This window comes from Rhamphochromis longiceps, linkage group LG16 (assembly GCF_057381845.1).
Source record: "Rhamphochromis longiceps isolate RC_006_pf linkage group LG16, R_longiceps_female_GT1.1, whole genome shotgun sequence".
Taxonomy (NCBI): Eukaryota; Metazoa; Chordata; class Actinopteri; order Cichliformes; family Cichlidae; genus Rhamphochromis; species Rhamphochromis longiceps.
The window spans coordinates 25,213,592-25,238,731 of NC_140572.1; the positions used below are offsets into that span (position 1 = coordinate 25,213,592).

Genomic DNA, 25,140 nt, shown 5'->3' on the forward strand with positions numbered 1-25,140 from the left:
ACTGTGCATTCAGAAAATGCTCTTCTGCATACTTTGGTTTTAGTGAGTGGTTATTTGAGTTGCTGTTGCTTTCCTTTGAGCTTTAACCAGTCTGGCCATTCTCCTTTGACCTCTCGCATCAACATGGTATTTTCACCTGGAAAACTGCCACTCAGTATTTTCTCTTTTATGGGACCATAACCCTAGAGATAGCTGAGTGGGAAAATCCAAGTACAAACATCATGCCACATTCAAAGTCTTGTCAAAGTTTAGTCAAAGTTCGAAGTCACTGCATTCTGATGCAAAGTTAAAATTTCAGCACGTTGTTTTGATCATTTCGAAGAACATTTGGGTGCATTTTGCTGCCATGCGATTGGAAGTGGCCAGTGAGTGTACACAGCTTTGGGTAATTCACATGGCAGTAGATGCAGCCACACAGGTCAGCTATTAACAGTAACGAAACAATGGTGTTGGTCTTCCATCGTTTTGACCGCCCTTAACACGGTGACATTTTTTCACCAACTCAGTAAAGTATGCATTATATCAAGTCAAAGGAGCAAGATGCTCAACAGTTACTTTAGATCTTTATTCCTGAAGAGATTGGGTATCATACAATGTCTTTGATGCATTTAGAGAAAACCAGATTTCATGGCATGGATTCAGTCAACAGAATGAATATGGGGCTGTGGTAGACCCTGTGGCTATATAAAGATTATAGTCATTATAATATTATTGCTTTCATCACAGAGGAGGAATATTATGGGCCCCTAAAACAAAGGTTATGATTTTCTTATAGGCCCGGTAAATCTAAATAGTAACACCTAAGTTGAAATTCTAAAGGAGTGTCTTGTATGACCACACAGGCCTACTATAGATTGTATTCTGTTATATAATGAAAAATGTGATTGCACAGTACTAGACTACTGCCCTAAGCAGTCAATTTAAAACAGAATGCCCATAAATAGGTTTTAATATCACAGGGTATAATATAATGATTGTTTTGTGCTTATCAGGAACAAATATTCAATCTTTCAACTTAAGTGTTACTTTAATAAGTGAAACTCATTGTGCCCAGTTCCGATAGGTCATATGAGGCTGATAATGCACTCCTACGTAAATGTAAAATGCATCATTTAGCAACATATTTTGTATTTGATCATCTAATAAATTCATAAAATCGCACATGGTAAAATAGTCTATATATGAAATGCCAAAAATACGGCTGTGAACAAACATGAAAATGGAAACAAGGTAATATAGTTAAGGCTAAACATCTTTGTCTATTACCTTTGTATAGCTAAGTCAATAAGAGAAGCATGCAGTTAACATAACATTGCCACGATTTTACATTAAACAACAAAAGCAATCAACTCAAAACAAATGTATGTGCCTGTCGTCACCACAAATTAGAACCATGTAATGTAGGTTTTCCATGTTGTAAATCATATGGCTTTGTGCAATTGTTCCACCGTCTGCAAATTCATTAATGAAATTCTTTTTGTAAAATAATATATCAATAAATGTCATGCCAGAAATTATTTAGATTCTGTTCTACATGCGCTGTTTCTTACATGCCAGATTGTGCTAATTGTACATCATCCTTAAAAAAACAACCCAAAAAAAATCAGAGGTCTTTCATCAGAGCATGTACACTTACATCCAGAGACAAATGTGCTCAATTCCATCCCCACACTTTATATAAGGTTTTTGTGCACATATTCTACATTTCGTTTAATATAAGAATATTGTCCATTAATAAATTAGGAATAGTACAAGGACTTCAGTTAGGGAAATAAAAGTGGATGGCATAATTTAAAATATGTTGCCTGCTTTATGTAAAGCGATCTGAATTCATCTTTCTAAGTTTAGGCGGCAGGTGTCCGTCCATCCTGCCCGCCCCTCCTCCAGCCAGTCGCTGCAACTTTGGAGGTAGGTCCGCCACTGACTTACTGATGGGCTCTGTGCTGATCTTGGAGGCCTTCCCACCCTGCTTGTCGTCAGAAACGCCAGGAACAGAGCTGATTCGCTGCAACTTCATGGGCAGGTCGCCAAAGCTGTAAGTCATCTCTGAGGTGGTGGAGCTCATTCTTAGTAGCTTCTTAGGCAGGCCGTCCCGCCCTGTGATCTTCTGGAGCTTGGTAGGCAGCTTGGTGGTGCTGTCATTGTCCTCCAGGGTCTCCAAGCAGTCCAGAGAGCTGTTCTTCTCCCCGCTGTTGCAAAGGGATGGAGCCATGAGGGGCGAGGAGAGAAGCAGGGCCTCCTCCTGTTCCTTCACGCTGTAAGGAGGGGTGGGCACCTCGAATGTAGCATGAAACTGAGAGTAGTCCACTTTAAAGAAACCTTCTTCCAAAGATATGACCGGGAAAAAGCGATGTCCCCACAGAACCTCGTCCTCGGTGTACGATGTCCTCGCTTGGCAGGTCATTCCTGTGACGAAAAGACAGAAGACCCTTTAAGTTTCACAAATTATGTGTCACTGACTTATAACAGTACAGTTAACCCCAAAAATTTAAATATGAAATATTTCAAGACTCCACTATTATACAGCAGAGCCCTGATTTAATTATGTGCTTGGCACTCTTCCATAAGAGCCAATATGTTATTCACCAGAGCTATTTTTAGATGACAAAGCAAACAATATTGCAAACAAAACTGCCTCAATGATTAAGCATTTACTGTATTACAGAGCCAGCTGCCTAAATAAAAAGCTTAATTGATTTTCCCTTCCTAAATGTGATGTTTATGAGCAATTTCCAGGCTAACATGAACATTAATTAAAAGTATAGTTGAGTAATTGGCTGCACGTGTTTTATAAGAATGAAAAAATAATAATTACAAAAGTCCAATTTTAATTAAAAATTATGATTAGTAAGGAACTTCCACTGCACCTGTCATGTATTCAAAGAGTACAGTGCATATTAATATTACATTTACTCTTTGGTTTAGCATCGTCTTCACTTATGGCAGTCCAGTACAAAAATACAGGAAAAAAAGACCTCAAATCCACTCTTATTCTCTAATTCTATCTGTCCACGCCTTAGCAACTACAACAGATAGAAGTAATATTTCTTTTTAAGACATTAAAGGGGAATCAGATGTTATGCAAAACACACATACACACACACACACACACACACATACAGACAAAAAAATGTTCATTATCCTTTTTCATGACATTGTTAAGCCAAAACCAGCGTGACAATTTGGGTAAAAGTGCTCAATTCTGTCCTTTGGAGATTACAAATTAAACCACAATAGCCTTATTAGCATGTGTCTGCCTTGTGTGTGTACTTGTAACCATGCCTTGCAAATTTGGCACATGATAGCAGACTATTATACATTTGGAATAAATGTTCCCTCACTGGGGAATTAAAATCCTGCTTTAAAACTCCCCTCGCATCCTCAGAAACAAATTAATGCAATTAGAAAAATCCCAAGGTTTGAATTAAACAGCATTAAACATTTGTTTTCATCCAAAGTTATTGGATGCTTGTAAGTGATTACTCATCGTCATTATTCAGCAGTAGCTATCAAAGCCATGTGTGCATTATGTCACACTCCCCTGCTTACAGGAAAGCCTTTTCTATCCCAGCATAGTTAACATTCCGCTGAATAAACAATTTTAATTTCTAGCTGAAAGTGAGTGCAGAAAAACTATAATTAGGTTTACATCTTGAACAAAATACTAAATTGGTTATATCACACAGCTGAATGGCTGGGACATTCATGTTAAAACTTGTTGAAATCCATCAGGAAATCAGCAACTGCGGTTCATAATTATCACACATTTTAATTACCAAACTAATATTGTTCTAGCAGCGACATTTGGGTCCAAACTAAGAGAAGCGCTTATTCACAGTGAGACACTGCTGCTGATTGCGAGGATGTCATCATCGAAACTAGCAGCATCTGCGATTCCGCCTGATTCCCAAGGTCATAAAATAATTCACTGATAACAGCTCTGTACACAATCACAGATGTGAACATCAAGTGCGTTTAGGGTATTCAGTGTATTACTTCTGCACTATTGCCTCAAAGTCCCCGAGCCTTTTGGGCATATACAAATGTGCTGCAGTGAATAAAGTGGGCAAAGCTAATGAGAACTGTAGGGCCAGAGCGATAGAGTTAAGCCTGAATGGAAATCTTATTGCATAGTGAACCTGTTAAATTTCCGCCAGCCAAAACACAGTCGCCATCAACAGGCGTGCAAACACCGATTGTGAGAAAATTCTGGTGGAAAATGCTTTCAGATTATAGCTTTTGACAGCTACTTAATCACCACCACAAATGAGCTGCACCTTCTTAATCAAACATGTCGCTCAGTGCTAATTGGACATTGATACTATATCTAAAAGACTACAACACTCTTTAGTTATTATTTTTTAAATCAAAGGAGTGAAAGGGGTTGCTACAGTAAAAACAAAATCCAAATAGCTTCATCTTACATCTATTAATAACACTATCGGCCCTGCAGATAGTGTAGGAGTTACTGTAAGACCTCTGTCTCTGGAAACCCATGAACCCTGCAGGCCTGGGGCCGAATCCCTGCTCAACCTGTTCCCCTTCCTCTCAACCCACTCAGCCCACTACGGCAGAAACCTCTCTGATGTCAATGATCTAATCCGCTGTATCATCCTTCAAGAACTAACAATAGCACCAGGCTTAATCAAGATCATTAATATAGATTTCAATTCCATACATTATTCAAGAACAGATACTTGAGCCATTGCATAATTGTAGACACTGTTGCATCAGATATGTACAATTGTGTTGCTAAAGACCTGCTGTTCTGCAACGCCCACATTCATATGGCCACACCATAACAGACACAGCAGTGATAATGAACTGTGCACCTCGACTTTCAGTAAGGCCAAGACACTGCAAATTTGTATGGAAATTTAAACATTATGCTGTGTATATCGAAGTTTCGTATCAGTTAGAGAGGCAGCCCTAGATCGAGTAACAGAGTGCAGTTACACAGCCTAAAATAGCAGCAGCAAGAAACCATAAAACCTCATTTAGATATTTTTTTTACAGTTACTATGTATCATTGCTAAAAATAGAAATCTACTCAAATGAGAATGCCCATATCGGATTGTACAATGTATTACTGGTAAAGCCTTATGTAACTCTTAAACACACGCCTGCCCAGAACTCAGCGTTTCTATGGAAACAAAACTGTAGAAATGTGTGCATGTGACAGCCATAAAGCTTTTTCTCTGCTTAGTTTGGTCAAAAGTAACAGTGACACAACACAAAAGTCTCTCAACAGCTGAAAAAAAAATGCACAACCCAACTGCTCAGAATGGATTTTCCACTGAGGACGGGCTCAGATCCTCAATATGGCTCCCGAGCCAGACCAAAATAGTTTTATTGTCACTGAAATGTGACCTTTTACAACACAAAACCACACAGCTCAAAAGTGTCTGCCTTTTGGTGAAGTGGGGAAAACATATATTCTGGTGACATCTCATCAGCGAAGCCCAAAACTCATAATACAAATGTCATTTTTAATAAAGCGCAGAGCAATTTTCTCATCCCCTTTCATCCATCACTCGGGCGGAATATTGCACTGTTTCCCTCGGATGATCTTTGCGGCACGCACGTTCTGTATCACACGAACGGGTCATAAATGCACGCGAAGCAGGGGTAAAAAAAAAAAAAGAAGAAGAACACAACAAGCAAACGCACAAAAATAAACATATCTGTTGTGCTCTGTGCTGCTGGGAACAACAGCAGGACGTCACAGCAGAGAGGGGGAGAAAAAACACCTCTGATATGTGGTGTACAGTGTTGTCACTGAAACTTAGGTTTATTGATGTTACCAACACCTCTATGTCAAAAAAGTGAAAGCTAAAATAATTTTGTAGTCACAGTTTTTATACTGTATGCTTGATATAGTATAGGCTTCCCAGTTATACTGAGTTGGTACCACTGGAACTACGCTACATGGATTTTTAACCACTTCTGGGAAATTCAAATTCTTTTTATTCACCCCATCACTTCAAAAAGAACAAGTTGCAGTTAACATCCATGGCTGTCCTGATTAAAATATTATCTTTTCTTATTAAAATATGTACATTGTGAGAGAAATTTATAGGTGGATATGAAATATTAAAGCCACTATTTCAGCATCTGTGAAAATGTAAAAATAAATTATCACAATCTCCCCTTCTGTTTCTGAGTTATAGCATTTAATAATGGTGAGAAAAGATCATCGCGCCACAATGAAGTTGATAAAATTCACTTATTCACTTCACTATTTCATCCGATCAAACATTTATGTGTAATTATTTCAGTTTCGCATTTACAGCCCAAAAGTTGTTTTGTGAAATATCGTTAGCATCGAGGCATAAAAACGATGTGCTGTAACAATAATTTAACCTACCTCTATGAGTCATGACAGAAAAAACTGAAAATCAACATAATGTTTGAAATTTTTAATCCAAAAATCACTAAAACAGCGCTTTCCAGCTTTTCCAGTATTTAGATTTTTCTTTCTTTTTATGATTTTTATGATAAAAAAAAGTAATTTGAATATGTAGAATTTTTTAACTGTCCTTTGAGGAGACACAATGACTGACAGATTTATTAATTACACTAATAATCATAATAATAAATCAACCTGTGGTCAGTTTCATTCATTCTTCAGTTCATGTAAACAGAAAACCGTCAGGTTTCACCAACTCTGTTAAAGAAAAGAGAAGCCAGAAGAAACTAAGTGGGGGAAAAAACATCACTGGAATCAGTAAAGAGGCAATTCCTCATTCAGCCCATTAGGAGAGAAATTTGTAACTGTGTGGATCCATTACACTTCTAATTTCAGTAAATCGTTATCTGTTCCCTTCTGTGACTCTGTATAAGGCAATACCAGTATATTTCAAATCCTCTGTGGAGTGGCTCTTCTCTATAAAGTGCTCCGCAATAAGAGATTCTGAACACCCCTCTTACAGATTCTCTGGAAGACAAATCAGGGTCTTTTGGCTGTTTTATCAACAATACACAAGTTTCACAGAGGAAGACCTCTCTGTTATCGACTTACAACATCTTAAAAAAATGTATCTCTCCTTTTGTCTGATTTTTTTGGTGTGTGTGTGTGTGTGTGTGTGTCGATAATGCTGTTGCAAATTACTGAACCACCTCAAAGGCACTTATGCTGGCAGGCAACATATGGGGGAAGAGGGTAGACTCGGATCAAATTATTATCTGCTTTCAGTCCCTCAATTAACCTAAGCGAGTGGTACAAGAAGTGCAAAGTCCTTTAGTAAAAGTAGCCGTTCGACTAAAGACAAATACAACAGTAGAAGCAGAAGTCCCACATTGAACACCGAGCATCAAAACGCAGACAAAGTTAACGTCTGACTGCTGAACATAGTAAACAGAGCTAAAGATGATTTAGATTTTCCATCTCCACAGCTGTGAACTGATGTCATTGTTGGTAACATAATGAGTCCATCTGTTACATGCTTTAATTCTTACTTTATTATGTATCGCTGAAACAGGGGTAAAAACTGCATCTCTCTTCAGTTTTGATTGACAGTCTTTCAGATAAGAATCATTTCCCGTTTTACCTCAACATGCCAGTATATTGGTTGTTGAAAAAAAAGTGAAAGTCACAGATATTACTTAGTGCTGACTTTTATTGCACAGCTTTTTAAGAAAGATTATACATTCCCAAATCATTGCAACATTTAAACCAGTATTATTACCTGTGAACTTTTTAAAAAACATTTTAAGGATCTCTCTATTCATAAAAGTATCCCTACATTGCACAGTCTGTGTGATATATGGTATTTTGGGGCCTAAATTGAAAGTATGAAACTCCATCAGAACCGCCCCCCCTTCAGAACAGGACTCACATGATATGTAATATTCATGTAACAGCATGAATAACATTTGAATAATCCTCTGCTGAACTCAGGAATGTTGCACAGATATAAAAATGCAGCTCATTAAAAGTAGATTTCAGAGAGGAGAGAACATGGAAAACAGAACGAGCATGCAGATCTTCTTTTGTCATCTCAGCAACAACCATGTTTGAAAATCAACTCACAGGTATTTTGCTAAACCCTGAGGAAATTAGTAGAGAGCAGTGAGATGTAGAGGCTGCCTGTGCCCTATCTGCACCATATTTAAAATATTTCACCGACTGACTCCACAATGGAATGAAAAAAAGAAGAACAGGAAATCGCGTCAAGAATAAGCTTTGAGATTTAGGCGCCCAGAAAGCCACCTCAGCTTGAGACTCTAAATAAATGCACTTTTGTGATAAGACAGAGCTAGCTTCTTCTCTGGGCTAACAAAGTGAAGCGGATTGACAGCAAAGATAAAATGGGTTCTTTGGTGACTGGAACAGAAAAGCACTGTAAACTCAGAGGCAGCCTGCCAGTGTTTCTTGATAGTAGCTGAAAAAAAACAAGACAAGTGGTATTCACAGACACGACGGTCTAAAAGAAGCTTATCCAGGCTGGAAAAGCTGCAGGATCATATCCGATTGGTACTCGGCTCCGTAAAAATCACCGCTGCAAATCTGCACTTGACACACTGAGGACAGAGTAGAGTCAAGGGGCAGACGTGAGAGCAGAGGCCTATTAATTTCAGCTCTGTCAAATTATCTAGGCAGAGTCTCGATCTAGATTTTCAAATAAATAAATCAGAGCTATTGTATGATTAAACAACCCACAGCCACCCGGCAAACGACACTCAAAATTGACGGCTATGTGAAAATGAAGGTTTATTCAAATGACTTCTCATCTGAGTGCTAGTCAGAAGAAGAAAAAAAAAGGGAAGGTGGGTGTCAAAGAGTTCTTCGCAACCTCATATTTAGTGACAAAATCACAAATAACCTCCTTATTCCTCGCTCACTCTCTGTCTGGCTCTCCCTTTCGCTCAGTCACTCAAATGGTTCTACACACACACACACAAACACCAGCTCAGTGCTGTCAGCAAAGTCCCCTGACAGTCTATCACGGCTGTGGAAACAGCTCAAGTGTTATGTATGAGAAAAACGCTAGCAAAAACAAGCATGAGAATCTGGACATTGCACACACACGGTCACACAACATTATTCAAGATTCAGCCTTTTATCTGTGCGCCGCTCCTGTCAAACATTTGCTGCAGCCGAGGCTATCCGCATCACGTCTTTGTCTGCAACGCGCGATTGCGAGGTATAACAATTAATTCATAATAACTGCTCTGTTCTTCAATTAAATCAGGGAGGAGCATTCCCCTGTCTGTATTAGGTCATGAAAAACTGAAGAATATCAGAGGATGATGACGATGGATGCCATATCTGCTTGCTGAAGAAAGAGAAGTGCAGCTCACAGGTCTGAATAACATGTTTTTAGTTTGTCACAGCTATTTTTTTTGTAAAATTTGACTCTAGTATTAAATTTTTCCTGCAACACAATAAAATTTCTTATTTGATAGTGATAGTGCTATTGCGGCCACAAGTCCTGATCAGCTGTTTCTATGGTGACCACAATCAACTGGTAAACTGTAGAGAAATCCAGAAGCATTCAGTGACCTGTTTTTCACAGTTGGACTTTTCAAGGATGCAAATAAGTCCCCTCCCTTCATTAAATACTGTTTTAGTGCGTAATCCCTTTGTGAAGATGGCTTCAAGTTGCTTGCAGCTCTCAGATTCTATTCCAGCCCCACAGCGCGGGGCTCAGCAATGAGAACAAGAAGGAAGCTGATGGAGGGAAAAGGCAGGGGAAGTGCACTGCTATGGGGGAGGGGAGAGACTGGATGCTGTGGCAATTGCTTGAGTGTGGAGGCTGTTGGAAAGGGAAGGAAGGAAAAGGAATAGGAGCGGGGCTGCCAAGCATCTCCACGCAAGGTGGGGTGTCGGGCAGGCTACAGGAACATATGGCTGAGGGCCATTAACACAGCCAGAAGAGCGCATATTACCAAATGAAGGCAAAGCTGATACCGTCGTAAAGGGACGCAGTTGAGCAAAATGCCAATCAATGGATTTCCTTTAGGCCAAAAAACCTTTATTGTTCATACAGGAGAAATCACACTGAGTAGGTGTCCACACCAGCTGAGAATATGAAAGATTTGCTTCTCATTATAAAGTATATTGAGTTCAGAAACGATCAGAAAGCCAATTTCTTTCCTTAAAACAGACTGAATGAGTGAAAGAAGCTATAATCTCATATTGATCGCCACTATTAAATCTTCTTAAGTCATGAAAAGGAGTTACAGCTAAGAGGGGGGCAGACAAAAGAGGGATTTTCAAGCCTTAAGAGATCTCGCTTGGATGGTATTAAAAGGAGTAAAGAATCTCTATTGTTTTTTTCAAGTTTGTCACTTGAGCTTGAGAGCGCATTATTCCAGTAAACTAAACCATGTCTGAGCGGCAAAAATAGAAAGAGACATCCCAGAGGAGGGCCTTGCAAGAAGACAAGCCTTCAGAACAACATGTTCATGGGGCTCTGTGTTTAGGCCTCGGGATTGATTCACCTGCACTTCAGGGACGGTCACAGCTCCGCAAATCAATGCTGCGAGTGCATCACAACCTTCTTTGGGGTGATAACCTCTTAAACAAGCATAACAACGTAACACTTGCCCTGAGTGTCTGTCCTCTATTATGGCTGGAGTCATGTCAATGTTGAGGTCTCCAGTTTGTGTTATTAATAAAAAAAAAAAAAAAGAAGTGTCCTCACAACAAAGTGGCACACGCATCTTCTGAGAGACAACATCTACTCAAACCAAGTCAGTTATTTCTCGCACTCGGAGTAGAGGCAAATATTGAGGTACTGCTATTTTATCGCGCAGGTTCATTCCAGGTCTGCCACCACACCTCTTCTACCAGTGATTTATTGCCATCCAACAGAGACTTGACAAATCCCTAAAGACACAATTACCGTGCTCACCCCTTGGGATGGCAGCATCTGAAAGGGATAATGAATCCGGTATGTCATAGCTAGTTCGTTGCAATGTCCATTATGAGGGGTTCAGCCCCAGAGCAATTATTGTATGTGCAATAGCCATAAGATGTTAATCTTACACGTCTTCCTAGAATATCCTTGTTTACCTAAAATTTGCAATGCTAATGTCGCAATACGACATGAAGGAAACGCATTTGTGCAGAGCAGCAGTTGCTACAGGTGTTGGACAAAATACGTTGAACACATTTTAAATATAACATAAGCAAATCAGCTTTGAAATAAATCTGTCTGATGCCTATAAAGCTTAGGCTACGAGACGCTCTGACTTGTTTCTATGATGAATATGAAGCTTCAGTTTTTCTTGTTGTTGTAATGGAGTGAAATATATTGCAAATAAAACCCAATTACCCAATCCAGTGCAACTACAGCATAATCTAGACTCAGACTTTAGCTGAACCAACACCTCTCTGACATTCTCATAAAATGAAACGGTTTGCTTCATAAAGTTAGTTCTTACTGTGGGACTAGTGTGACGCATTGCATTAAATTTATATAGAACTTTGTGATTCTGTGTCATTTCTTTTTTCTTTCTGGATGTGTCACAGCTACAGATCTTTGAAGTTATTCATTTCAAGTGAGAAATACATGCAAAACCTGATTCTTTACTCAGGTACAATAAAGCAGTTTACAGTAAAGTGGCTTTTGAAATACAGTACATAAATGAAAACACAACTGAATTCATTAAATATTAATGCAAAGTGAAGCTATACTGTAGGTAAAGTTTATATAGGAAAGTCTCATTGAAAATATTTAAAGTTAAAGCTGAAAGGCATCCAACACGTGGTTTATCTCCTCAGCTGCACAGGTGGATCTCTGCGGGGACAGACACCTCTCTCAGGAGCTCTCACCCCGAGCACGTTAGATTTAATTGGAAAGCCTTGCTCTCACCTGAGCTGCGACTCTCAACTTCTCCACCGAACCCACTTTAACCCTTTGACCCGCAGGCCCGAGACAGGGAGCATGACACTGAGATGAGAGGACATGCTCTCGCTTCAATGACTCAAAATGAATTATGGTCAGCTCCTCTGATCTTTCACAGCTGGCTCATAAACGGGGTTTGCGTCTGTAACTGACGTCAGGTGACCCCAGACCTCCGGGGCAATGGCCTCTTGCTCATATGAATGAAACTGTGAGGCCTCTGGCGTAAAAGAAAGGTCTCAGTGTTCATTTCAATTATTGCTGCTGCTGATGATAAAGCACAGATCAAGCCATGACATTGGCTGCTCTGTTAATCAGTGGCAATGAATGTTCCCAATTAATTATGCTGGCTGGCTTTACCACTAGACAGAGTCTACATCAAAGTGATTATTACTCTTAATTTCATTTTCCAAGTATGTGTATTTGTTGCACAACAACTTAATTGATGATATTATATAACTTAATAGTTTTTCCTCCACACAAATCAGTATTCATTGTTGTTTATTTACATAAAATGAGTGCCAAGCCTTTTTAATTCCTTTTTTATTACTGATTCCACAATCTGATGATAAATCTCGAGCATCTGTTTATGTAGACGAATCCAAATGCTAATATTTTCTGCATCGTGTTTTAAAACTTTAACGCATGCCCAAACACAAACTTCATTTATAACAGACACACTGCTGTTCCAACAAACTGAAGGTAGAAGATTCATCATTCAGGGCTGATCTCTCCAGTCAGTATTTATACAGTATTTATGCATACAAAAGCACATGAATAAACATTAGTAGCTGCTCCAGTCTATAAGCAACCACCCCTGCCACCTACACTCATTTAACAAAAAATGAGCAGATAGCTGGGTTATTCTATTTTTTATTCCATAACAGTAATTCATGACAAATCTTTGTAGCAGTATGAAAAAGAGGGGGCCGAAAGAAACCTTTGCAAACAATCCAAATCAATGCACAACTTAATCGATGAAAAGAGAGTGCTTTTGATGTTTTACCCATAATTTCCTTCATTATCGGCCTCAGAACCAAATCAAGAGATGAAGCGTGATTCAGTGTTTCATGTACGACACAGAGGAAAATCATTTCGAAACACTGAGATCATTAGTTAGTGCAGTAAGCTGAATGCGTTTGTGCCCGCGGTACAAAAGTGATGCGTCACCAGAAGAATGAAGCAAAATCTGAGTGAAAACTGAGAAGAAGAAAAAAAGTAATCCAACCAACTAAATGACATCTAAGAGCACCGAGTTCATCATGAAGTATAAATCCTGAAGAACCTTGGCAACTGTGCTTAAAAACATTTCTAAATATGACCTATATGCAGCACTCTATGAATTTTGCAACAAGTATAATGATCACACTCCACAAATTTGCATGAAAGTCACATCTCTCTGAAAAGATAAAGAGTTTATGCTGATGATACACTTTATGCTCATGAATCACTGCTTTTCATAGCCGATGAGTGAATTTAGAAACACTTTTCGGAGGTTTGCGAAGATTTCAACACTGTTTTGCCGCTATGTTAGACTGAAAACATAATACAAAATTTCAGGGACAGACTAATGTGCTGACTTTCACTTCTGTAATGAAAATGAGGCCCCACGAAATAAATCATTAGCTTGTTTATCGTTATTTATTACGTCTCTAATCTGAAAAGTGCATGGTCTTAAATTACATAGATGCACATTAGCTCCGTGGGAAAGAAAAAAACACAGCATTCGCACAGGAGCGCTGTGGAAATCATGAAATACATTTATTCGCAACACACTAATGAGTTTCATGGCTACAGCAACCTAAACGTCTGTTACTGGCAGCTACAGTTTATTTTGAGCTCTCAAGATTCACCTCCACTAACGAACAGATTGCCTCTGGCTCGGTATTTAAGCCTTCGTAGTGCTGAGCAGCATTACTGGTGTTAATGGGACACTTATCTAAACTTCTGATGTATTTTAAGACTGCATGTAGTAGTTGTGATTCATCTGGCAAGTCAAACTCAGGTCACCATCCGCGCTGCAGCAGAACAGTGAAAATGACCTGCAGCGCTATTAATATGTCATTATATCACAATTTGTTTCTATTTTTCTGACATTCAAGATCAACTTTTTTATATATATTTAGAACAATACTTGTCATTTGCTGTGCTGCACAACAGCAGACGTGCGGCATGTCATACCAGGAAAAAAGTGTGACTGCATTGTATTTAGGTGGGCTGGGTTTGGGGCCCTGCTATTGTGTATGCTGGCTGCCTGGTATGAGATAAACTGTTGCCCATGAAGAGTATGATTTCAGTCAATATGGGTGATGCAAGGTATTATATGGTAAAAGATAACGGGAGTCATACTGGAAATCATGTCAAAAAGAAAAATAACAGGGTTAGCTATCAGATTTTTTTAAAAGCAGCTCTGTACATTCATATTCTGTCTGGTGCCTGTATTATATTCTGATGCCTATACTTGTTTAGCACAAATAGTAAATGAGCTGGTTCTTTTATAGCACGTTTCCACTTGCTCTACTTTCCTATCTAGCATTCACACACACTTCAATGAAAGCACTGGAGAGCAACTTCAGTTCAGTATCTTGCCCAAGGATACTTCAGCACGCAGACTGGAGCAGTCTGGGATTGAACACCAACCTTCTGAGTTGTAGTTGACCTGCTCTACCTCCTGAGCTACAGTCATCCCAGTCCCAGCCTGTAGAAACTACATTTATGTAAAACTAACGTGAATTATTTTCTTGAAAAATATGTTCTTTCTGACCTGTGATTATATGTGACACTCGTTTTAAAACACATAAACAGATTTTTCAAGAAAGGGCTGGTTCAGTTCTGCACCTCATCTTGGAGGTAATTTAAGTGGATGGTTGAGTGGAAGGATTCAAAGTGAAGGGCTTTGACACTAGAGTTTGCATCCTGCATATCTTGTTGTTCAAGCCACTTTAAAATTATTCTGTATGAAAGCAAAACCACGATCTTTCCTCACATTCAATTAATCCCAATGAGTGGTTGCACGTTCATCAAACTATACAGCCCGTACTGCAGACCAGGAGCATGCCTTGCAAGTTAACAATTTGCAGATGTTAAAATGCATTTATAGAAAACAATCAGAGTATCTTTGTTTATTTATTTTTAACTAATTTCATATTTGAGGTAAGTTCATAAGTAGAATATTTTCTGTCATTTCATTTCCTCCTTATGCAATTCCTTTTAATTGAGTTTTATGCATATATTGCCACTTCACAATAACAGTCATGTCAAGGTGTTTAATATCATAAGGTAAGTCCCTGCCCAACTAGAGCTAAACTCTAAGGGATGAGCCTGTATGATCAAGCACTTGGCAACTGTGGGAAGGAAGAACTCCATTTTAACATAAAAAAAAACCCTCTAATAGAACCAGGCTCAGGGATGGGCAGCCATCTACTTCAAGAAACAAAAATGAGAGCACAGAGATACAGAGTCAAACATTAATGCCGGCAGAGAGAAGACAACATTAAACGCAAAAGTCCAAAGGTGGTGTAGAAACACATGAGTGAAAAATGGTGACAGAAGAAGGAAGGTTCAGGGCATCATGGGAAGTCCCCGACAGAGCCTATTGCAGTGTAATTAAGCCATGATTTAGGGTGACCTGATCCAGCCCTAACTATAAAAGGGAAAGTTTTAAGTCTAATCTTAAAAGTAGAGAGGCTGTCCATTTCCCAAATTCATACTGAGCCAGTTCTTCACAGAAAATGAGAGGAACTTTGTAGCTGAAGGCCTTACCTCCTATTCTACTTTGAGAATGTCTGAAAACCACAAGCCTGAAATCTGAGAGCAAAGTGCTCTATGGTGGGGTGTTATTGAGAATGATTTCAAATTCAGTTAGATAGGTCATACAAAAGGCCTGAGTCAGGCATAGGTAGATGATAAATGACAAAGAAAACATTTTTTATGTGTTTGTTTGTTTTTGATTGGATATATAAGAGTAAAACATTCAAATGAATTATAACTCCTTTTAGGTCTTTGTAAGCTAACATGAAAGATTGCTGCCACTCCTCCTCCTGGGCTTATGCTTCAAGACACTTAACAGTTAGTATAATGTGAGGGGTTTGATTCATTTAAACTAATGTATTATTCCTGCCATTGCCAGGTTTCTGTAAAGCAACATAAATCACAACTGAACAATTATAAAATCATTTACTCATAAGCATTTAGAGGAGAGAAATCTAATGATTATAAAACCATATTTCATTGTTTTGCTCTTTGGTGCTGTTTCAAAAGTCATTTTTAATGTAATTTTTTGTGTTGATCTATTGTAGCTGATCTGGGAGCAGTCACAGTCTCTGTGAGGATGAGGTTTTGGAGGGATAACAATAGAAGGGAAGCTGCAGAGAGGAGCGTAAGATTGCAAGTCTGCTTTACAGTCCAAATTCTGGAATGTCGGGTTTTGGGGAAGTTTTACGTATTCAGCCATTCTTCTAGAAATGGGAGCAGCACCATCCAAAGTGGGATGGATCTCTCCTAATAAGACCAGGTTTTCCCCAGAGAGTTTGTCAGGTGTCTATAAAGCTCACATCATTTTCTGGACATGATCTAGACAGCCAGAGGTTGAAGGACAGCATGCAGCTGTACACGTACACGTACACAATTATAAATATATATTTTAACTCAAAAGTACAGTTTTTAAATGTAATGTTGCTGAAACAACAAAATATTTAAAAAAAAAAATCTATCTGATCGAGAAATCACTCATCTTTGGAAAAAAGAGTTTATTACAGACAAATGGCTCTTTCCAAAATAAAAGCTATACTATACGCTTCTTCTGGGCTATATTCTCAGCAGCATATTAAACATATCAGGTCCCCATAAGGAGAATCATGTGCTAATGGCTGTCTAAATGACTCGGGTAAAGTTTGTAGCATGCATGCTTGTTGTTTTTGTCTGCTTCCACTTGTCTTTGCACTAGGATGATGTCGGTGTAAATGTGCAGTCATATGTATTGTGTTCCCACTAGTGCTGTCAGCGTTAATCTTGTTAAAATGACATTAACGCCATAACGCCGCAAATCTCCGTTTAACGAGTAACCGCGGATCGCCCCGTGCATTGGGCTGGACGGCGTCAACACGTTAACAAGCTAACTGCGCTAACGCACTGGCGTGGCACGTCCAACATACTGTTTTACTTTCTAATGTCCATGACACGCTTACCATCAGGGTCATACTTCACATGAAAACCAAAATAGTTCCAAACGCCAGATCTGAATGAGGGTGTGAGAGGTTCAATTTCGGCTAGCGTTGAGGCAGCTGCCATGTTGCAACTAGCTTAGCTTCAGCTTGCGCTGCGCTCAGTGGATCTGCGCAGATCTGTGCAGATCAGTGCAGCCTAGGCGGAGTAGTCGAAGGCAGATCCACTGAGCTCTCAACACAGACAGCATCGTCAGAAGGAAAGTTGATAAAATAAATTTAAAATTTTGTATTGTTCGATACATATGCGTACCGAACCGAAAGCACTGTATCAAACGGTTCAATACCGATACGAGTATTGTTGCACCCCTAATATGTATATATATATATATATATATATATATATATATATATATTTTATTTTTTTTTATTATTATTATTTTTCTCAGCAGGTGTGTCACCAAGTGGGGAAAATCAATTGTGGTTATATGGGCTATTCTTGCTGCCCTGTTTTCATCATCGCTTCTGTTTTCACACACTGTCATCCAAATTGTGGACTTACTACTTTTTTCCAATGATTTATCTGCCCACATTGTCCAAATCAATCCGCCCCTGTTCTTTTAATTCTTTGCGATCTGTCAATCTCCCTTTCGAGCTGTCCTGACACCCCTCGTCCCTGTCGCCAACTCTTTGAGGTTGTCCAGAGCACCTCATCCAAAGTCTCGTCACTCATCTGCTTACTCTGCCTTCATCTGAGACTCACTGAAAAGGACTTTAATTTTGCATATTCAAATTTTTTTGTGAAAAATCTTTTTTTGTTGATTCCATTATAAATAGTATACTGCTAACTAATTCTAGTAGTAAATAAAGAGAAAAAATAACGTGACCACTAATATCTTCGGTTATGAAAAAATACAAAAAAACGACAATCTAAAACTTTATGTATATTTATATGTATTATCAGATAAATAAATTGAGACTGTAGGCAGGATGGCTTTGTTGCAGTCTTGCTGTATTAACAGTTTCTATGAGACAAACTCTGAATAATCACAAATGGACAGCGAGTGTAAACGGCCACTAGACCACTTGCCAGGATTGATATGGGACTCATTAGACCCTACGTCCTCTGAAGGGTGTTCTCTGCTTTCTCTGTATTATTGCAGGGTCTTTATCTTTAAATATAACACACCTTGAGGAAACTGTTGTTGTGATTTGGTGCTATATAAATAAAATTGAATTGAAATGAATTGTGCAAATACTATTGTGTTCTGAGACAGCCTCAAAAAAGGCAAAACAAAACAATACACGGGATGTATTAGTGCAGGATATGGTAGTCCTTTTTCTCACTACCCTAAATAGCTGGAATAACCCGTACATCTTGAGCCATTTAGGGGTTTTTTTTGCTCAACCTTGCTAAATAAATTTTTTGCTTCACTGGCGACAGACAATAAATTTGACCTTCTAGCGGAAGTGATGTAGAAAAAATCAGAGCACGATTGGTCAGCGAGACACCTTGGAGACACATAACGACACATGACACAGGTCTATGGTGACTGAGCCACGCTTTTCACACCTAATTACTCTTCAGTCTGACTGTTCGAAATGCATCTTCACATCCAGTTTAAACAGAGTCCAGCATGCACAGAAAACGCTTAAGCATATAATAATCACTTTTTCCTGCAGACCCTACCTTATTGAAAGTGAGCAAATATTTCTGCCCTACAGTCTTAGTCTATCACAGACTGTGCATTTAATGTCAAATGTATAATCACATATGTACAAAATGTTATCATTACTCTAAAAGGACAAAATGCATTTGTATTTATTAAGCATTGGAGTTATACCAGAGTCGCAAACATCAGATATTAGCTGGTTTATAGTCATTACTTGTTATCCACTCCTGCTGCAATAAATTCCTCCTCTTTGATCCAAGCACCTGTCAGGCCTGCAGTGCTCGAATAATGCTGAAATAACTAAGCCGGGTATTATTTTACAGAGATCCAGTAAGTAATAGGTGGATGAAGCACACACAGACACAGAGCCTGACGCGTACTGCTCTGTAGCCCATCACACTGCTAAAATTTCTTGCTGGGAAGTAAATTGGTGTGTGTTGCTTCTATTGATTGTTTGACATTATTCCTGTTAGCGCCATTAACTCATCTAAAACTTGTTACTACAAGCCTATGCTGTTTTTTTCTAAAGCTAGTCTGCTCTTCTGGCAGCATGCACAGTACATTAACTGCAATTTATCCTCTGGAGCACAACTGGTATTACTGCGGAAAAGAAAAAAGATAGGATGCCACGAGACAACCTACACGTCTCATCTGGAAGCTGTATCACATTGAGGCAGTGATTAAAAACACCTTAGGCTCTTGTTTAAAAGAGAAGAGGGTAGGCTTGTGCCTTTTTGCACAATGTAGGGGTTTTCTGAGGTTACAGCAAAATAGAACAATTCTGAGTTCCTTCACGCTCTTCTTTTCTTCTTTTGTGCGGAAAAAGAACTGACAAAATATTTTCGTGTGATCTAGAGGAACGAAAGGTTAGTGTGTCAAAAAGGGTACAGTGTTGTGTCTGTTATTATCTAATGGGAAGCCCAACAGCCCAGTGATGGCGAGGCTTTAATCTGGAGAGTATTTTAACTCATGTTCCAGACAGTGTTTTTCCACGCATAACAAGAGAGAGAGAAAAAAGAAAATAGTGGGGAGTTGGGCAGCTTCTTCACTAGTAAACACCAAGCCTCATAAATATTTCATCTTATTCTTTCTCTGCTGTATCACCTGTTCTGGAAAGCACTTTATGGAAGAGTAACGCCTCTGTGTGCTTTTCACATTTCAGAGGAGAGTCTCCTTGATGCCAGGTGGTGTCAACAACTGGAAATTAGATTCATGTTTAAAAAACATGTTTACCCAATTTATTACCAAAATGATTATATGATTCCTATACCATAAGAATATAAAAAATATCTAAGTTTAGGTGCAGTGCTGCAATCCTGAATACTTAAGGAGAGGTTGCCATGGAAACAGAGTTACACTGGCCAGAAATGAAAGCGTCTGAGGATTTAGACTTTCACTGTACATCAATTTTTAACTATAGATTGTTTCTACATCACCCTTCTCACCAACTTCACGTAACCGCAAGTGCTCCTCCATACAGACACTTCTGTGGAATACAAACGTGAGCACAACAATCCCCCCCAAAAAACACACGGATGATGCGATGACACATGCTTCAGCGACAGCGTAACGCTATAAATATCTGCAAATATAACAATGATGATTTTTATCGCATTGCTACACTGCAGATTTGCCGCACTTGCTTAAAACAGCGAGTTTTAGTTGTCTAGCCAAATGTGCGACAGTCACAAAAGATGTACAATCACAGCAAGATGAAAGATTAAGATTTAGATCATTTTACACCAGATGTTTAGTGATTATTTATTTAATTTATAATGAGACATCCTCAATTTGTCTTTCACAGAATTAAGTCTGTACAGATGCTGCGTACTGGAATATATTAAAACGTAATACAAACTGCAATATATTAACACAACTCAATAATGTGCAGCGCACTTTCATCTATGCAACATGCCAGTGAAATGACGAATCATAAATACTGCATGCCCTGAGCTGGAGGGTCACAGTGAGCTCAATCTTTGATACAACTGCAATAAATTGCTATCATGATTATCTATCAGGAATTGAATGTCTATGCTAATTACTGTCTGCAGTGTTGGCCTGCAAGCTTCCCTGTCACATCTCCATATGCTGTTTTCTCTGAACCAGCCTATTACAACTGCTCCTGTGTTCACTCTGTAACACTGAGGGAGCTCGCCCCACTCTTACTATAGCAACTGTGTCAAATAAATCGTCGAATTTAAAATGACCACGGTGGAGAATTTTACTCGGGGCATTGCTCATCTTGTGGAAATGGAATTCCCCTAATTCTAAAGGGACCTTAGAAAGCAAATTATCATGCCCTCTGAGAACAGCAGCCAAGAGGTAAGAGCTGTTCAGGCACAAAGACGGAGGAATGGAATTTACTGCAGATGACAAAAAGAAAAGGTGTAAAACCAAAACGGTGACCTGCTAGAGCTTCAAGTGTTCTGCACTTAAGTGTGGTTTAAAATTCTGCCTAACTTCTCAAAGCACACAAGGTGTTAAAATTCATTTAAAGCCTGCAGACAAAATTAATCATCAGTGATTTATAAATGCCAACCACTTTCATTATTAGCAGCTCTGTGTGTTTGCCAGAGAAATAAAAATCAATGAATTGCAATCAAGAGGTCAATACCAAGTCCATTTGGATGTCAACCATTAACACCTATGAAGAAGCTCAATATTATCCATTTCTGTTACAGAAACACATCAAAGTACTTTAGCACCATTAAAAAGACAATCCAACATGCTCCTATACTGAAGATGTAGACTGCAGCTATGACTTGAAGTAAAACAGGCTACAAGCTGTCATTTTCACCACAGCAAGCCAACAAAAATGCATGTTTGCTCTTACTCACCTGTGGTCTCCACTATTCCTTCTAATATAACCACAATTTCAAACTGCTCTGTTTGCATGGACCTCTGGGAGAGGTCGTAGAAGGGGCTTTTGGTGTCAATCACATGGCAGATCGTGAGTGGTGAGACGAGAAAGAGCTGATCTGCTCCGGTGCTGAAACCCACGTCCAACTCCAGCTGATCCAGCGGAAGAAACTCGCCTTCGGGGGTCTGGCGAGACTAAAGAAGCATACAGAAAGTGACAGAGAACTCTTCAGTAGAGAGAAGGAAGGGGTAAGACAGCTATCCACAGCTTATCAAGAGCCTTTGTGTAAGCTTTTCACATTTTATATGCAATCAGATCCAACCAGTCTATCAGGAAAATTACTACAATTTTCTTAAATTAAGGCAAAAGAAGGACACATGCTCTGAGAATATCCATTTTAGCATAGATTGGAGGTGTCACTGACTCTTTACATGTGTAATTAAATAAACTGGATTTAGTTTGATCCACTTGATCAAAGTGGATTCACCTGCATTAAACTCACCTGCCGTGGCTTATTTGCCCCTATGGAAAAACGAACAAACAAAGCAAAGCAAAAAAGCAACTGTCATCATTTACTAACATGGATGTTGTTGCAGTGTGGCGTATACGTCTTTAATGTGATAGAAGCTGCAGGGTTTTTTTGCAATGTTTCTGCTGTATTGTCGGCATACTCTTGTCTGTTGTTATGGTAGTGGATGTACATTTACATTATGGAAAGTGTTTATGAAGCAAAGCAGTAAAAGGCATGGGAAGTGACAAATAAGAATATTCTTGTGTAGAGAAATGAACTCATGGACACACAATGTTATTACTAAGGTGCAGGCCGCTTGGAAAAAGTTGCCAAATTATTTTTTACTGTTATTGTTCTTTTTGTAATTGTATTATAATTCCTGGAAACCATATGCCTTTTGTGTTTTGATTTAGGGTAGGTAATGATCTTCCTGGAGTTATGTCACAAATGTGGTGTAACGTGCATCCACTGCAGTCTATGAAATTTGGAAATACAAATGAGGATTTGTCCAACAGATGCCTCGCGGCTCTATGAACAGTTAGGAGTAGGCTTAAATGTCAGTGTGTAGGCCTTTCTGTATCAGTTTTCTAAACAACTCATGAGGTGAACTATGAGAAACACTGGGGACAAACCCAAAAGCATCATCACTCACTTTTAGCAATTTGCAGCGGATCTGTGCAGAGACCATATGGCTGTTACGCAGGTTCCCGACCCTGAACATGAGAGTTAGTTTTCCATCTCGCATAGAAATCGCCGCATGTTCACTGAACATCAAAGTCTCGGCCCTTTTCTTGGGCTGAGACATCTTGATAAACATGCAGCCGATCAAAAATGCATCGACGATCGATCCGAGGATCGACTGGAAAAGGAAGAGAATGATCCCCTCGGGGCATTTGTCTGTAATGTATCTGTAACCATATCCTATCGTGGCCTCGGTCTCTATGAAGAAGAGAAAGGCTGAGGGAAAGTTATAGACATTGGCCACACATGGAGTGTACTTATCATTGTGGGCTTTGTTGAGGTCTCCTCTGATGTACGCGATGAGCCACCACATAGAGGCCATGAAGAGCCAAGCGACTGTGTAGGTGAGGATGAAAATAAATAGATTCCAGCGCCATTTCAAATCTACTAGTGTTGTGAATAAGTCTGAGAGATATCTGCTGGTTTCACCACCCAGGTTCCCATGCTGGACGTTACATCGCCCGTTCTTGTCCACGAACCGCTGCCTCTTCTTCTTTTTCTCTGGGGGAGGCTGATTGAATCCAGACCCGCTAGATGAGGTGGTCACTACCTGATAATCGTCCCCAAATTTCTTTCGAAGTGCAGACATACTACGATGACAGCAGCGAAAGAAATAACAAATGATTCAATGTTTTTTTTTTCTTTTTTTAAAGTCTGGCTTTTAGTTGCTGCAGTCGTTAGTGCCCGTGCGCAATGTCTCCTTTTTGGGAAATAAGGCGATAAAAGTGCGATGTCTTCTCCCGAGTTAGACTTGCATCGTCCTCTTTCGCCACACACTACTGTTGCTACACTCTACAGCCATGAAATATCAATAATGGACGACCAGCTTACAAACCCCAAAGATAGAAGCCATATGAAAAAAAATAAAATAAAATAAGCGACGCACAGGATAAGGTATCCAAGCGCGCCAGTCGCAGTCCAGGTTTTAGAGGTTTATCAGTTGCAGCGTCGTGGATTACTCATCGCCAGTGAAGGTTGGGGGGGCTATATCGACTTGTTCAAAACTGTACTCACGAAGTAAGTTTTCATTGGAAAGTTCAAAATCCTTAAGTGGTCTATAAAAGACAATTATCTCTGCGTAATTAGTCTGTGGAAACGGTTTCCAAGATGAAAACGCTCTTTGCGCACTTGCGGCTGTGTTGGAGATAATTCGGTTTCCAGTCCTTCCTTTGCGATCTCTACACATAGAAGATAAATTGCGCCCAAGTATATGACTGTAAAAAATGACGAGCTGGAGGAAGAAAATCACTGTCCCACTGTCGTCATTTGCTGCTGCGCGCATCGACGCTGTTTGCCTGGTTCTTTTCGGGCACCTTTTCTCCTCTCTTAGAGAAATATCGACTGGATTCTCATAGTTCAGCGGCAGAGATCCACCAGATGCTCTTTTGGCTGCTTAAATCATTCTTTCCCTTCGATTTCCCTGTTCGGCTCCTGCGCACTTCCACGATTTCAGTGATGCACTCACTGTTGCCTAGTGGTACTACAAAGACAGACAATTTGGAGGAGGAGGGAAGAGGATTCGCCTGATTTGACAGGTTTTTTTTTCGGGTTTTTTTTTCAAGTGATCAAATATGGGAAATTGCAGTCGAGATGTCTTGATAACTTTCAAATAATTGCACCGAAAGCAACATTTTAGACTCCAATAATGGAAGAATGAACCCCTGGCTTAGAGATAGATTGCCAATAACAGTTATTAAGGATATTATAAATGCCTTTTGCGTGTTTTAAAAAGCTACATTTTCCTCCTGCAGCTTATCTCTATTTTGCAAAAAATAAAATAAAATAAAAAGTTGCCAAACTAATGCTCATTAGTCTTTTTAAGCAAGTAACCAGTTTAAGGAAAAATCGTCCCAATGCCAGTGAACATTTTGAAATGTTTAGTGGCTATTCTTCTGGGTCACCTGTACCGACAGCCACAGCTGACCCCCACATTCATCGATCCCATGGGTGACTGCACCCGATCTATGCTACACACTAGATCTCTTAACAGAGTAACACCTTCAGCGGTGTAGTTGCTGTCACTCCCAGCAAACTCTTTTAGATCTCAGGAGGACAAAAAAGCTGAAACCAGAATTCACCCATCATATTACCAAGATCAAGGCCACGGGGGAATACACCCACACCATAGTTACCCAGGCTTTCTCTCAAACACATGAAGCAGGGTGAGCAGCCTAAAACAAACAGCTTGTCTATTGTATCTCCATCTCTATTATTTTCTATTTTATTTTTGTGATTATGTCTTTTTTTCTTGCTAAAATCACAATTACCCCTATCGAAGTCAATGATGTGTGCCTCTTAGATATTAAAGCATTAAAGCAGGATACACACTGCATCATCA

General features: G+C 39.3%; 1 protein-coding gene across 1 annotated transcript; it reads right to left on the reverse strand.

Annotated features, from left to right (window-relative positions):
- Positions 1-585: 585 nt before the first annotated feature.
- On the reverse strand, positions 586-24,233 carry kcnj3a (potassium inwardly rectifying channel subfamily J member 3a). Its single transcript, XM_085384937.1, has 3 exons — positions 22,714-24,233; positions 21,528-21,744; positions 586-2,406 (listed from the first exon to the last, which is right to left on the reverse strand). The coding sequence occupies exons 1-3, from the start codon at positions 23,389-23,391 to the stop codon at positions 1,811-1,813; spliced, it is 1,491 nt and encodes a 496-aa protein (XP_085241063.1). The 5' UTR covers positions 23,392-24,233; the 3' UTR covers positions 586-1,810.
- Positions 24,234-25,140: the final 907 nt, after the last annotated feature.